Below are 16,835 nucleotides of genomic sequence, written 5' to 3'. Positions count from 1 at the left end.
CCTGACACCATGTTTGGCTTCAGGCCGCATCTTTCAACACAGGATATTCTCCTGCTTTTAAAAGAGGAAGTTTTAACCAACGTCACCAAACCAGGAGAACACATTGTCATGGCCATTGACATAAAAGGAGCCTTTGACAACGTAAGCCACAAAGGGATACTTCATGGCTTAGCCGAGACCAACTGTGGTATTAGGACGTATCAGCACGTTCGAAGCTTCCTGAACGAAAGAACAGCTGTCATCAAAGTAGAATATGATGAATCCAACATCAACCATCCTCCGATCAAAGGCAAACCACAAGGATCAGTCTTTTCACCTACACTCTTCAACATAGCCATGATTGGACTGGCTAAAAAGCTCCTAGAAATTCCCGACACTCAACATTCTCCATATGCGGATGATATAACAATAAAGATAACAAAGGGCAACTTGGGCGAAATGGAGGAAAAGCTCCAATTGATAGCCAATATAATAGAAGCATATACAAACGAAAGGGGATTACAGTGCTCGCCGGAGAAGTCGGAACTGATTCGCCTCACAAAAGACAAGAAACAAAGAGAAGATCCCGGACTCGCACTCGAGATCCGGCTTCAGGTGACGGTTATTCCGGAGCGGAGAACACTTAGAGTGCTGGGAATGTGACTCCAATCGAACAACAGGTGTCTTAATCAGATGATAATCAGATTAATCGGATGATAGCCCACGTGGCCCATAATAGGAGAGGGATGGGGGAGCATGACACCCTCAGACTTGTGAAAAGCCTGGTAATCTGCACAGTGATGTACTCGCTCCCTTACCATGCCCTGAATAGGGGGGAACAAGATAAGGCTGATGAAATTATAAGGATGGCATATAAGAAAGTATTGAGGTTGCCGTGTAACACTTCTAATGAGAAGCTTCTATCCCCCGGCCTCCACAACGCCTTTGATGAGCTGTCTGAGCCTCAAATCATAGCGCAGAGGACTCGATTGGGGCAAACTCCAGCAGGCAGAGCTCTTCTTTATAGAGTCGGCCGTGAAAGGTGTATGCACACACACTAAAGGACCAAGGCACTACCATGCCAGATCAGAGATTTGTATGGGGTATCACCAATACCACGAAACATGGATTCGACATTACATGCAGGGTGGAGAAAAGCTCGAGCGGCATATATCGACAAAACAACAATGTTCCCTGAATATTTCGAGATTCACGGATGCTTCGCCATACTGGGCCAATGCAAAAAAATAATGGTAGTGGTTGTGGTAAACAGAAGCGGTAAGATCATAGCCTGTGCTTCGGTTTCCCAAGCAACTGTCATACAAGCAGATAAGATTGCCATTGCCTTAGCTATAAGGGAAGGCATGGAGCGCAACACAGCGCTGACTGTCATCACAGATTCTAGGCTGCATGTAGAAATTATCAGAAAGGGAAAATCGGCGCCAAGGGACACCGGATACTGACATAAAATAGCAGACAGCTAGACATACTCTATACCCAGACAATCACTTGGGCCCCGGGACACGAGGATGTTACGGGGAACGTCTATGCAGATGAGGTGGCTCGAGGTTTCACTAATTACCGAGCTGCCGATGGTGACCCCGTGGAGGACCCGACACCCATCGATCCCAGTTACAAAGCGATCCTTCAATACTACAGAGATTCGCGGATACATCACCCAGCACCACACAAGAACCTTTCGGCCATGGATTCTGCGACGTTACGCCGACTCCAAACATACACATACATAAACATCCACAGATTGCATACGTACTACCCAACATCATACAAAGACATATGCCCGCGGTATGGAAGCACACCGACGCTCTACCACAGCACGTGGGAATGTACGGGGCACACCGAAGAACACGAAGAGAACAACAGCAGGGAGATGTGGGAGGCAATGCTGCCCAGCCCAGACCTTGAGGACTAGCGCAGCCTGGTCAGGAAAGCTGAAAGAATGGCGAGAGCCAGCGGTGTCTTGTAATAGGGGCCCGACCACGTGGCGCTGCCCTGTTTTAGTGGCAACAAAGTCTTTTTCGCTAATAAAGTTTTGTTCTTCTTCTTCTACAGGGAAAATGGTGGTTTTCACACAGTCTCTTTGCATTAACAGCGCAGCTCGTAGAAGGATATATAAACCGTCTGGCGATGGCTGCCGAGATAGGGCGTGCTCTAGTGATCGAGACCAGGCCCTCATAATCAAAAGCTCACAGCTGCTGCTCGAGTGACACATGCCTTCACACACCTTCGTGCTCTTTCCAGACGGGTGGGTCATTTACTCTTTGTTAGAGCAGCCATCGTGGGCAGGGCTTGCACGCTGGGTGATATCACGTGAGCTCTCCGTGCGGCGGAGATGGATCGGCTCGTCTTATCTCTGCTTCAGCCATGTTTATCGCTCCCCCTCTCACACTTTCACCCACGAGTTGAACATGAAATGCGCAGGGGAATATTATCAATTGGGAATTTATACGGAACATGACGGCGACGTCAAAAGACCCATTAGGAGTGCCCATAAAATTGCTATACCAATAAAAAGAAAAATAAGAGATACGCACCGGGGTTGTTTCTGAACTGGTAGAAGGCCTCGAATCCGGTGCCGTCGAACTTGTCGTTGGACTTGAACGAGACGCGGAAGAAGTCGGCGTCGGACTCGATTTTTGTCGGTCGCAGGTTGCCGCAGTGGCGCGGGATCTTGCGGTCCACCGTGCGGAAGTTGGAGAACTCCACGTAGTCGCTCGCCGTGTCCGAGAGGCACCTGCGATGACACATTCATAATCTCTGCTCTTCTAAAGAAGGCGTCGAAGTTGCGCTCTGAATGGGAGGCGCTCGCATTACGGCCAACATAAGATCCACCCCAGTTGAAAAACCCAACAGTGTGTTTGGTGTGTTCTGGTGTGATATGGTGTATAACCAGGACACGCTGGTGTGTCCTAATGTATACACCAGCCTGGTGTGCTGTGTTCTGGTGGGAACACCGACCCACTCTAGTGTGTCTTGGTGGAATGTGTCCTGATGTGAAAGGTGACCCAGTGTGGTGTGTCCTGGTAATAATGCCGAACCAGTGTGGTGTGTCCTGGTGGCAACGCTGACCCAGACTGGTGTGTTCTGGTGGGAATACCACACTGGTGTGGTGTGTTCTGGCTAGATGAGCTCTGGTGGACTCAAGAAATATATTTTGTCTTTGGGGCTGGGACTAAAAATTTTCTTCAACCAAATGCATTCTATTTTACACTTCTTAATATTTTCCTCAACCAGGCTCACTTGTACTAAAACTCACCAAAATATTACTCAGCCGGTCGCTCTCAGACCTCAATTTGTCTACTAAGAAGCCATATTCGAGCTCAAGCAATGCAGCATCACTTTGGAGCATTTGTGTGCTACATGCATCGACAGAAAAGGCTAAGAAGAAAGACAAGAATACTGCACCTTGAAGCTTTGTGTCTGCGAACCTCACGAGAAAGACTGCTAAACGAAAACAGCTAACCGTTTTAGAGTCTTGCTGTGAAGAAATTTTTATGAATGCATCAAATCAATACTCCTATTTTAATAAAAATAATGCCTTAATACGTTAGTTTATGTGTAGTTGAACTTATTCGTATTAAATTGGGTTTGATATCTTATTTACCATACCCAGTTGAAAAACCCACCAGAGTCTGTCTGATGTATTCCGGTGTAACCTAATTGATACACCAAAACACGCTGCTGTGCCCTGATGTGCACATTAGCCTGGTGTGCTGTGTTCTGGTGGGAAGACCACTCTGGTGTGGTGTGTTCTAGTTGAATGTATTTTGGTGGACTCAAGAAATATATCTCGTGTTTGGGGCTTGGACAAATAATTTTCTTCAACCAAATGCATTCGAACACCCACTCCTTAATATTTTCCTCAACCAGAGCCACTTGTACAAAAACTCACCAAAATATTATTCAGGCGGTCGCTCTCAAACCTCAATTTGTCCACTAAAAAGCCACCTTCGAGCTCAAGTAATGCAGCATCACTTTGGAGCATGCGTGTGCTACGTATGTCAACAGAAAAGGATAAGAAAAAAAAAAGAATATTGAATCTTGGAGCTTTGTGTCTGCGAACACTACAAGATCGAAAGACTGCTAAACGAAAACAGCTAACCCTTTCAGAGTCTAGCTGTGAATAAATCACTGTGAATGCGTCAAATCAATACTCCTGCTTTAATAAAAATAATGCCTTTACACATTATTTTATTTGTAATTGAAGTTTCTCCTTATTAAATTGTAATAAAGATGTATTTACATTAAAGTCACCCTCGCCCTGTTTTGCATAAATTGAATCAAGTTTCAGACTTGACATGTAGTGCAAGTTGGTTTTAGTTATGACCACTTCAAGCAAATAAAAATTATAATTTATTCACAGCTCGTTGAAAGCAGCACGTCGAACGACTCTGGTGCTTTCAGCGGAGTGATCATATATACGCAACCATACACATCAAGATCAAGGTAAATGAAGGCAAATTAATTACGTGGGAGGTTCAATTAATGCAGAGCTCCACGCATCTTGCCTTTTATTAGCCCCTAGTCAATGATAAGCACAAAAAATAGAAAAAATTTAAGGCAGTTGTATGCCCGTGATATATGAGATAACAGCAGAGCTAGAAAAAAAAAACACCACCACTAGACGAAGGGAGATTTAGTTATTTCTTCGTGTTTTGTTCATAATAATGTTGATCTTTCTTTCTTCCTCAATTTTTATTTCTTTAGCTCTTCCTACATCTCTCTAATTTTTTATACTGCCGTCTCGTTTCTTTTCCTTCCTGCTCACCTTCACCTCAGTTTTCCTCAGTTTCCTTTTTTACCATTTTTGTGTATTATGCTAAGCAATGCTATTACTGTACAATAGTATACTAAATGCTGGCACATACCCGCTTTTCGTAGCGCTTACCTGTCGTTTCATGCGCGAACTCCTCAAAATGTGCTAAAAAACAGTGATGGAATACGCAGAAAACACAATGGCCCCCAGCTAACTGCTTATTACGTAGATAAGCATGATACACATATTAAGACCACATGCGGGGCAAGAGCTGTATATTAAACATTTTTTTTTAGTTTACGCTGATGTGTTTTGTACGTCTTTCGTCGCTCTCTTCAGCCTTTCTCTGTACAGTTTGCGTGATGAACGTTGATCTTGTCTAACCAACTTGCCCATTACCGAGTTTTCCTGAAGCAGCCTGGTGATTAATACGAGTGATGTACGCAATTGTGTACATAGCGTTTCAAAGCGGTAACGCCCGCTATTAGAACCATTAATGTAGGATCCATCATTATAAGCTCGGGAAATAGTAATTTGTTGTATTCAATTTTTCTAACACTTGGAGACTATAAGATGAGCGAGCTGTAGGGAACTATAGACTCCGCTGCGAATGCGATGCAGCTGCGTATGTACGTACGGTGGCACGCCTTCGACGTCAAAGTAGGCGAACTCGATGTATATCTTCTCGTTGCTCCTGCCGTAGAAGAGGTAGTGGCACTCGGTGTCCCGCGGGTAGACGCCCGGGTAGTTGGGCGTGGAGAAGGTGCCGTTGGACACCTCGGAGCTGTTGTAGATGAAGGTGCACACTGCATGGGGAAACAGGCGAACTCTGTCAATTACAAGTCTCCCTTACGGGCCGGCGTATAAGGCCGCGCAATATCAAGAAAACGAGGTCATTCATAGAAGTCATAGATGTACAGAAATATTAGATGCATTACGTTAAGTATGCAAACCAAAAACGTGTTCAAAGTAAAGTGTATAAGTTGGATTTTTCCTCTTCAATGTGTTCGGTATCTGTGTATAAGTGATTTGTTTATCAAAACAATCTGCATCTTAAACTAAAATGTCGTTCATTATACAACTCTTTCTCCTGCCTCTAAATATTGTATGTTATAGTTGCATGGATCCATACTAGCATTCTGCTAAGGATCCAGATGTTGCTAACATGTTTTTCTTTACAGTATGTAGTTTATTCATAATAAAGTTCAAAGTCGCTTCACTTAAGCATGCTGCACCTGAAAATATGACCGTAGCGCAGTGTACACAATCGCCCTCATGACCTGCATGCATAGTACGCGTCCGCTCAAGATTTGCGACCACGAGATCCGTTTTGCTTGAGGGAACATCTGCAGTTTTTCAAAGGTGATCTCACAATTTGTGGTGCATTATAATTTCAATCGTATGAAGTTGTTAAAGCTACAGTTCTTTTTACGTAGAACGAGAAGCTATCGGGCGTGTTTAATATTGGGCGTGTTAACATAGCATCGGTGGAGATTAGACGGCGAAACGAATCAACGGCACACAGGAAAGACACACACACAACGGAGCACTACTTGTAACGCTTTGTTGCGTGTGCATCTTTTTTTTGTGTCTCCCGTCGATTCTTTGTGCCATACAATATATGGTGATCCTATAAAAGACAAAGTTCCTGGATGAGGGGACTCTCTTTGTAACGCTGCGGACCTTTTCACCGCTACACTTTTGAGTGGAAAAATAGAGAGCTTACACGACTGGCCATTTGGCCGGTCATGCATAGGCTCTCTAGATTTGATATTATATATGGGGTTTAATGCCCCAAAACCACAATATGATTATGAGAGACACCGTAGTGGAGGGTTCCGGAAATTTTAACCACCTGGGGTTCTTTAACGTGCACCCAAATCTGAGCAAACAGGCCTACAGCGTTTCCGCCTCCATCGGAAATGCAGCCGCCGCAGCCGCGGTTCGATCCCGCGACCTGCCGGTCAGTAGCCGAGTACCTTAGCCACTAGACCACTGTGGCAGGGCTCTAGGAAAAGTGTCCTTTGACTATCCTTTTATACGTGTGAGTCACATGTGTAGCACTTACTTTAGAAAGACACGCTGACTCTCTTTAGGAGGTAGTGGCACGCCCAACTTTACAAAAGAGGGAGTGCACGGCTCTCCTAAAAAGACTCGCTGACTCTATTTAGGAGAGTCGTGCACTGACTTTCTTATGGAAAGTTGGGTGGGCTACTACTCTCCTAAAGAGAGTCAGCGAGCATCTCTAAAGGGAGTGTTACACGTGTGATTACCACATGTAAAAATAAGAGTTACAGTTTTCAAAGTGTAGTCAAAATTTAGCGGTAAGGTTATACTAGACTTAGCTATATAATAACATGATAAATGCTTTGTATCCTACTGTTTGCACTGGCGGGTTATTATAAGCTAAACAGTGTACTCTTCCCCTTTTACGTTCATTTTACACTCTAATAATACAAAAGAGCTCTTTAGCTCCTCTTTTATACATGTGAGAATCACATGTGTGTTGCACTCCCTTTAGAGAGGCACATTGACGCTCTTTAGGAGAGTCGTTCGTCCCACGACTCTCTTAAAGAGAGTCAACGTGCATCTCTAGAGGGAGTGTTATACACGTGAGAGCCACGTGTGTAAAAGGAGAGACAAAGTTTTCTGAGTCTATACGTTGAGTTGCAGGCTTTATACAAAGCTTATCTGGGCGACCCCTTTTAAATGAGTCACGTGAGTGAACTTCACACTTCAAGGGAAAGCACATAGGAGCCACGCTGCGCGAGTCTAAGGGTATACGCGTTGCAGCGCTTCTGCACGTGGTAAACACTTGTCTTCGTCACGAAGATGCCGCGCGGTTATTAGATTCTGCCAGAAAGAAAACAACGATAAAAGAGGAGCAAGAAGAAGAGGGGGCCGATTAGGGCGCATATTATTCACGAACGTTGCGCGTCTCTGTGAGCTGTCAGAAACCTTCGCTGTAAGGGCGAGAGAAGGACCGGACGCGGAGAAAAATGACCGCGCACTTTATGTATGCCCACTCACAAGAAAGCACTCGGAGGAGCGTAAAGTATGCACCCACAAGCAACGCGCTCGCCAGAGCGGTGGTGGTGCGAAACAACAGCGCACTCTTCGCAATTCTTCACTTTCGGGGATACGGCCATTACAGGAAAATGCCACGTGACGGGAGTGTTTTGGAATCGGAGTGGCTAGGAAGTCTTTAGAAGGGAGGCCTTTGATGCTTGGCGCATGGGAGTTGTCAGTGGTTCGGCTGTCGAGCTGTTCGAATCAATGCGCCGCCGAAAACGCAAGAGATGGACGATGTTGTGAGCTTGTGAACAAACCCCGACCATTTATATCTGTGCATAGTACTGGTGTACCTCGTCAGGTTCGCACAGACTTGAAAGTGTAGCACTATCCTAATGCATTGTAGTACCCATTGATATATTACTGAGCGATTGAAACACAATATCGGACCGTAAGCCGTCTGGTTCCGCCGCGTTTTTGTAACCCGAAGAGCGCAACAGCGGTACCACTGTGGTACTACGAGTCACCGTCACGTGCAGAAGAGTCACTTGATTTGCGTATAAACGTCACGTTTGACGTCATTGGTCGAGCAGCACGACGCTGTTCGACTCTGGTTCTCGCGGTAGCGAATCTGGCAAAACAGTGAGGACTGTGAAATGGCATGGCATAGATTATTGGAGAAAGTTCGCTTACGTCTTTGAGATGCAAGAGCATCTTGTGCTCGGGGCAGTATTCGTTCTGCGACGTCCGCACCCATACTGCATATGCGCAACTCTCCCAAATTCCCCTCCTTTCTTACGCAGGTATGCACTTTCCTCCTCCCATATTCCTCTCTCCACCAAAGGTGCGGCGCAGCAAATCATTGCGTACAACTCTCCCTCCCTCTCTATTTAAGGGTACGTATGTGGACGGTTCAATTGTAACGGCGCAGTTCAAAACACGCGTTCGCTGTGTTTGCGTCATTCTGTCTCTGTGCAACGGTTTACGGAACGCCAGGAACAACGTCAACGTCGTCGCTAGTTACAGCGGCAGCGCCCCCACCGCGGAGCAGAAGGAGGTTCGGGAAGTCGAACGTAAACGTCAGCGTCGGCAAGCGGTCCCCAAACTTGGAGCCAGGGAATCCAAACGTCAACGTTGCCAGGAAACTTCTGTGGAAGCAATACTGGCTCGGCACGCCACAGTGGAACATCAGCGTTATAAGGCTGACCCAGAACTCCGGGCTCGGAAAGTTGAAGGGCAACGACAGCATCGAGTGGCCGCTCCCGATCCCGAAGCGACGAGAGCCATCATCGACCACGCTTTCGCATACCACCATGGTTGCCTGCAGGGGGAAATGTGTGGTGTTTTCATGAGGCCTGCCTGGAAGGATTTGTGATCGAAAAAAACTGCGTAATCTGTGTCCTGATCATTGGAATATTTGTAAGAAGGGTACTCACATAGTATGCCCCTAACACGATCAAACCACCAATTAGCAATTACTGATTGCTGTCCTAAGTTTATGTATTCTTAGAGAAGGCAAGCTGGTTAGGGGGAGACAGAAGGTTAGGGGGGAAGATGAGATTAAGAAGTTTGCGGGTGTAAATTGGCAGTAGCAAGCACTGGACCTATAGTTGTCTGGCGGAGCATGGGAGAGGCTTTTGTCCTGCAGTAGACGTAGTCAGGATGATGATGATGATAATGATTGCTGTCATCAGTATAGTATTAACGAATTGGGAAGAGTGCGCTCGAGTTACTTTCGTGGGTTAACGTAAACGCACGTCAAAATTACAGGATTCTGACGTTGCACGCGTAAACGTTGTCCCGAACGGCCGAGATAGCGCTATTGCATAGGAAAGGCTGACGGGCAGCTGCGCTCTAGGGAAACAGGACTGATAATTTTTTTGTTGACTGCTTCCACCATCACACTCTTTGAAAGTGTCTACATACTTTGCTGGAAGTATCAATAACCCTTAAAGATATCGAGTGTTTTGGTAAAGGCATCAAAAAAATAAATTCCGTGAAAAGCACTCGTGGAGCGAGAGCTCTCGGCTCGAGAACAGCAGCTCGATTCCTTTTCACGGCCGAGCGAGAAAATGCTTTGATGCCACTTTCCCACCGGACCGAATAAAAGGGGGCCGAGTAACGAATGAATGACATCGACAACTGTTCTCGCACTTTATATGGTGAACGGTCGCCGGCGGAGAAACGCGCCCTTTGAATACGTCCAGTGCAGTGAATGTTTCGCACATTCGCGGACCCCACTTCGCGTCATCTTGAATAAAACCGTGCAACACGGGCCGCCTCTTTGGGGAACCACGACTGAAACTCGGAGTCGCACCACACAGCCTAGCGGGCGGAAGAAGCGGCTCCAAGACGCTACGACGTCCCGATTGCGCGTTCATAATTCAAGTGCGTCCACATGTCTGCTGGCTCAGCGCAGTAGCTGCGGTAGCGCTCAGGGTTAACGCCCAGTGTGGTGACGTTCAATGTGTTAAGGCTCAGTGCCACTCAGTGGGGTAATGCTCAGTGCGGTAACGAACAGTAGAGAGTCTTAGTACTGCGAAATGGTGCTACGTACGCATCACGCAAGCGCCTTGCGTTACGTGGCGTCGTTTCCCACTAATCGGCTTTTAGTACGCCGTTGTACCCGCGTACGTAAAGAGCGTGAAGCGTGTTGCGCCATCTGGTAGATCAAAATAGAAGCACGTGTTGTTGACAGCCAATGTGAGCCAATCCAAGTGTTATAGCCAGGTTGTGGCCATATTTTAAGCCACAGAGCCGGTCGGTGCTTGCCTTCGATGCCGCCATTTTGCAAAACGAAGTCTCGCGCTTTCGCGAACTTGTTCGAGAGTGGCGCGATCACCTCATATGTACGCACGCACGCATCTCATGCGTGCGTGCGTAGCGGCTGCGTACGTAACGCGATACGTGTGCGTTGCGGTCTGCGCATGCGCACTACACAGAACGTGGCGTCCTTACGTACGCAACGCCGCTACGTACGCAGCGTACGCAGTACTAAAACTCTCTAGTGTCTCAGCCCTAATCAGAGCACTGTAGCACCCTCTTCCTTCACAACATGAGCCGCGGCCGTCGACTAGGCTTGGATTGGCTTGACCAGATGCGTGGCGCTAAAGCAAGATCTAGTATTCAACGCGCGTTTATCATTTATAATCGTCCAGAGCGCTCAACATTTCTTTCGTATTTGGCGACCTACCGTAAAGCCTCAGCATACCTCAGTTGCTGTGGTAGCATGCACCCAATTTTCAAACCTCCTTGCATGTACCCCAAAGCATGCACTCGAAGAGCCGTAATGACCATTGGAAACTGAAACTGACTACTAATGGATCTACATTGGACTCGCCAATGGACTCGACAAGGAATGCCCGGTGCAGCTCCGAGCAGGCTCCTCTAACACCATTCTCTTTAGGGATATGGCGTTAATTTTTTATACTAAGAGGAAGCGTGTTACCATGCCATTTGAAATGTACTGGGTTGACATTACCATTTTTGCGTATATGCATTTTTGTAGTAGCATGTAGAAAAAAGAGCTCGTCTAATATAAGTTCGTAGATGTAATACCTGACTATCTTGCGTTTGTCGTCGCACTTGGACGCATCTCTGAAGGTAATTTATAATGTACTATGGCGTCCCTCTGACACAATATATCAGCGGCCTATAGTCGGGGTTCCTAGAAATGGGAGTAGTAGTGAAATATGATGAGCAGCAGCACGTGGTGTCAATCGCTTTGACTGTGCACGAGTTAGCCTATATCTACAAGGCACGTAACTTTACTTATTTGGCATCCTGCCAGAGTAATACGTTCTGATTTTTCCTTTGTTTGGGTTGTTTCGTTCTTGCTTTTTTTAAAGGACTGCTTAGATTTCCTAGGTTTTCTGTATACTTAATTGTAACAAGTTTTAAACACTCTCGATAAAACACTCGTTAGAAAACAGCAGTAGCGTCTTTCCCCCCTTCCTCCCTCCCTTTTTCTTCCCTACCCCTTTCTTCTTTCCTTCCTTCTTTCCTTCCTTCTTTCCTTCCCTCTTTCGTTGTTTATTCCTATAGTAACTTTTTCATTGCGCCATGCAGCATCTAATGCACTCAGGCTGATCGATGTTGACGCTAACACATAGCGGCAAAGCTTTAACGAGTACGGGCTGTAACGAGCAAACATGGAATTCTCTGAAAGATTCTAGGCACTCTAATTAGAAACATGCAGAACAGCCTGCAATATAAGTATAGACGTGTGTTTGTGATAAACAGTAACACTACATAGTTCATTTAGTGGCGCTTAAGGAGTTTTCTCGGCAGGCGCACTTCATAAAAAAAGGACGTCTTCGCAACGCAGGCCGAGAACAAACAGTGCCCCTTCTCCCTGTTTATCCTCCTCCAGCGCAAAGGAGATGGAAACAAAATGAGTGCAGTTAATTTTGGTCACATACGGCTTTGTTTTCCGCAGTTTTGGTAGTACGTACGGACCATTGTATTAATGGTTAACCGATGGGGGCCGTTACTTTTCGTAGTACAAAGCGAGGTTAATTTGCATCTTGCGGCTCTTTTTTATCTTATAACGACGACGCAGGAGTAAATTTGCATACTGATGTGTGCCTCCACCTCAGACACGAAGGTGGTTCTTAGCCGTAGAAACTGAGGGAGAAATTAACGAAGCATTTCGTTCTAAAGAAGCGCTTCTGATTGGCGAAACACACCGTTGTTAATGTCATGCAGGCTGTCCCTATTGGTGCGCGTTTTTCCTTATGGAGGTGATATTTCATGAAGAGAAAAGAGGGAAGCGGACGGCAGAGTACGAATCGTCTGGAGAATAAGCACTCACATAGCGAGGAAAATAAACAAAAAAAATTTATATTCCAAGTTTGCTTGCATTGCTTTGTTTACGAGCGCTTTCATTGATGGTTTGCGCATGTATTTGTTTGAGCATGTCTCCTCTCTATATTCCGTTATGCATGCAGTCAATTTTTAAATAATGATTGTACTTGAAGAGCTTTAACTGCATCATACTCTTTGAAAAGGAGTTGAGACAAACGGTATTTGAGAAGCCGATTTAAATGTCTCTATCTTTTGTTGAATCTGTGCCTGTCACGAAAAGTAGATGCTGGCTGCAGTGTACATATATAGATTTTTGTGAAATATTACAGCGCTTTCGTGTTCAAAATTGTTCCTGTAAACTATACTATCACATGGTACTCCCCTTCACCTTGTTAGTTTAACAAGCGCGTGCATGTCTGTGCAGCACATTCAGTGCATACTGTGTGATGCCCCGTGTGCCAGTACCGGTAAACTAATAGGGAACCAGTACCACCTAGCCCAATTTGCTGTATTATTAAAGTAAGTAGGCCGGCCCTATGAACCAGACATTAACCTATTAAGGATACTGCAGGAATTCCACAAGAATGCAGACAAAACGAAGTACAGGACAAGACACGCCGATGCTTTCATGACCAGCACACTTACTCGCCGAGGAAGGGAAGGAATCAGTCACGAAACGTCGGGCTTTCTCTATAAACTATGGCTGGAGTCAATTTGACGGCGTAAATAATAAAAAAAAGTACCCAGTAAACAAGAAACATACATTTATATAATACAAAGGAAGGAAGAACAACAAGATAGAAGGCAGAAAGGTTAACCAGGCCTGGTTTGCTACCCTACGCTACAGGGAATGGGAAAAGAGCTTAAGAAGATGAGAGAAAGGAAAGAGAAGGGAAAGAGAGGATAAAATTTTCAGTACATGGGCTGACGCGTATGCAGCGGTGGTACTATGCAAAAGTCCAAGGCGTTCCCATAGAACAGATGAAATAATGCCAAATGAATGAACGAGCCACACGAATAGAAAATTACACGCACTTTCCTGCTGCACTTGCTTTTATTAGTCGACGCTCATTTCAAAACCCAAATCAGTCAAAGCTCTGTTCGCGTGCCTGACGATAAAACTTCCAGTAAGTTCAAGCTCCGGTCCAAGGAGAGTCGTTAAGCTCCGTGTTGGCACCACTGAAAATCGAACGGCCGGAAAACAATGCGTGTTCTTATCGAATGCTGTTGATATAGGCTTGCAATCGGAAGCTCGACAATAGGGCTATTATCTGATGTTTATCATTATCATAAGAGAGTGCGAACACAATTTCAAGATATCTAAGTGTTTTATAGGAACGAGTCCTACTTCGCGGTTGCTGCCTCGGAGTCATTAAACTAACAAGGTTGATACAAGCAATATAGTAACTTATATTGCCATGTTCTTGTTCATTTCGCTGATTAAATGTATGGGGTTGGCTCTAACCCAATTAAGGTCGACTTATCAAATATCCTTTTTATCCTTCTTTTTAATTAATAAAGTGATTAGTTTGGTGCCTCAGAATGCATATCCGAGCACGGAACGCTTGACGCATTTACTTTTCTAAAGCAACTTTTTATAAGCTGCCACAATCTTTAAACTTGCCTATATTTCAGCAAACCAAGTACGAACCGATGCGCCAAATAAAATTCAACATCTATCACATTTAAGCGCTCATTTAAGCGCCGATATGCTAGAGTCATATTGTACAATAAATATAAGTAAGCTTAAACAGCTCATTGATGTTTCGTCCTAAGTGTACGTTACTGAATTCGGAGATTGCGGGAGTTAAACTCGAGCGCACTGCATCGTATTAAGCTCCACTGGCGCACATCTAAAGAAGTCTCCTTCATTCTGCGCGACCGTCCAACTAAAGAAGCGTTCGCTTCCGAGCGGACGCCCCCCCCCCCCCCCCCCTCTCTCTCTCTTTTTCTTTTTTCGTTTTGCTTGGAATTGTTTGGAAATGACTGAATGGGTCTCTGCGACGCTTCTCCAATGCATGCGAAATAAGAAATATCAAAAAACCGAACAGGAAACACGACTCTGTTGCAGCTCTGGCTGAGTAGAGTTTGCAGAGAACTTTGAGCGCGCTTCACCAGCACTGCGCAGTTGCTCTCTTTCACTGAACTGCTTTCATTTTTTTTACAGTGCTGCGAATCCTCGCAGACCACTGCGGTATTCTCCCCTATTACTCTTTTTTTTTTAACGCCAAATTCTGGAATGTTCCGCGTCGTTACTTGTTCGACGACCGTGTGAACAGTTCACGAAGATTGGCGAAATGAAACGTCACCATTTTGTTTCGGATCACACGCGTTTTGCTGCAACTTCTCGGCAAGCGGTTCGACACTGTGTTTGACAGTATAAGATGGTAGAACTGAGCAGATCGCCTATGAACAAAAAAAAAGCAGAAAAAAAAGAACGGAACGGAGTCGAAAAGCAAGAAAGGGGAAGCGAAAGACTCTAAATATATGAAATAAAAAGCGCTCGCAGGCTTACTGAATATAGCGATAAAGTTTTTCATTTCCTAGATTTTGTTCTGTCGAAACCAGCTGCTTCAAATGCCTCCAAACAAAACCAAAGAAAGTTAGCACTTTGATAGTTTTATAGAGGGAATGAGTGGGTCGTACAGTTCACTATTATTTTTTTGCTCATTCTATCTATGATCATCTATGGGCTGGCGGTAACAAGAACAGAACCAAAAAAAAAAAGAATGAGTGGGTTTTCATGCCGTTGATCTCTGCGCATTCGTTGAGCACGAAAAAACCTAGAAGCGCTGTCTCGATAACCAGAGTTGTAGCGTGAGCTTGGAACAAAGGCGATCCTTTTGCCGGGCTTGCCGCCCCAGTTCTCGAACTCTGTCCATCGCAGTGTGCCCCGCCGGCTTGATCAATATATTCGCAACCATCCTTTGGTTGTCTCTTTATGCGTCGCATTATTTTGCTCCCTAGAGCACCGGTTTCTCCCCAGGGCCTGCCTATCCCTGCCCTGTAGGCTGCACCACCTTGCTCGGACTCTCATGCGCCGTCTACACGTCGACCTGCTTGCTTATGTTGTTTTTTTCCAGACATCTGTGTACGGCTGCGCCGATTCCCACATCATAGAGTGTGAAGAAAGTTTTGTGTGTGTGTTGTCATTGTCTGCTACTCGCCGCTCATTGGCTGGCGCAGGTTGGTTGTTTACGATTCGATAACGCTATAGGCAAACAAAGCTCGCGGGCCCGGTGCGCATTCGGGGCACTCTCACTTTTCGCTTCACTTTGTCTGCAGCGTATATTTGAAGACTCTAGAGAGGCCCCCCGTTGAGCCGAGTGTTTACAGCCAATCTTTTTTTCTTTGTTCACTTAGGTAATTGGACGCAGCTCCGAGAAGGACGCAAACAAGCCGTCCATGAGTTGGTACTCGTAAAAGATGAGCGTAATACGAAAGTTCTTAAAATGAGAGTTCGCATTATTGGAATTCTCGGAAGCGCTTTTTACTAAATGAGAATTCACTGCGCAAACTAACGCTATAACAGCCGCGAAACGCTACGTAATACGACTCCCGTGAGCGCTTCATATAAGGAAAATAATGCCACAAAGCAAAAAGGAAGAAATGAGGAAACAGGGGAGAGAGAGAAGCATGAAGGAACAGGGAAACTATTTCTTTTTTTGCTTTTAATATTTTGTGTTTTTTTGGCGCAAGGGCCAATTGATGGCCAAAGAGCGCCAGTTCATTGGACTAGAGATGTGGACAATGCTTGTGATTAGCTGCTGTATAAGGGCCTTAAAATTCCTCTCGCTAAGGCGGGTAAAAACATAGAAGTAATGAAATCATGACCATGTCGTAAAATGTGTGGTGCCAATGGATGACGAAAGTTTGTGACATTAAAAACCGTGGTGGACATGTATGGTTTCTTTCTTTTTTTTTTGCTTACCGTATCACTTTACAAGACAACCTCGTAACGCCACAACCACATTGGAAATACTAATGATTGGGAATATGCGAGCGAAAAGGAGGATATGAGCCTTAAGTACGATTACGAGATAGCTGTATTATAGTGTGCAGAAAGAGTGCGACAGTGGAAACAGTTCAGCGATTTCGAGAGATACGCGTAGCCGAAGAATACGGTTATAAACAGCACCGCTGCGAATGTAGCTTTCATTGTAGTACGTCACCGCTTCGGAGTGGGCGACACGAGTGCGTGTTTACAAGGAATCACACTTGAGACCACAAGAATGGCGCCTTTTAATTCTTACCGGCGTTC

At 45.4% G+C, this 16,835-nt stretch overlaps 1 protein-coding gene across 2 annotated transcripts in view; it reads right to left on the bottom strand.

Moving 5' to 3' along the window:
- The window catches only part of LOC142817694 (suppressor of lurcher protein 1-like), a 413,217-nt gene that overhangs the window by 3,951 nt on the left and 392,431 nt on the right, over nt 1-16,835 (bottom strand). For both annotated transcript variants that reach the window (XM_075895045.1, XM_075895044.1), the window contains exons 12-13: nt 5,394-5,562; nt 2,535-2,734 (exon numbers count right to left, since the gene is read on the bottom strand). In XM_075895045.1, the coding sequence (XP_075751160.1) occupies nt 2,535-2,734; nt 5,394-5,562 (369 nt within the window). The remainder of the gene's footprint in view (nt 1-2,534; nt 2,735-5,393; nt 5,563-16,835) is intronic.

This window comes from Rhipicephalus microplus, chromosome 5, assembly GCF_043290135.1.
Source record: "Rhipicephalus microplus isolate Deutch F79 chromosome 5, USDA_Rmic, whole genome shotgun sequence".
In the NCBI taxonomy this organism is placed as follows: Eukaryota; Metazoa; Arthropoda; class Arachnida; order Ixodida; family Ixodidae; genus Rhipicephalus; species Rhipicephalus microplus.
This window is presented reverse-complemented; position numbering and strand designations above follow the sequence as displayed.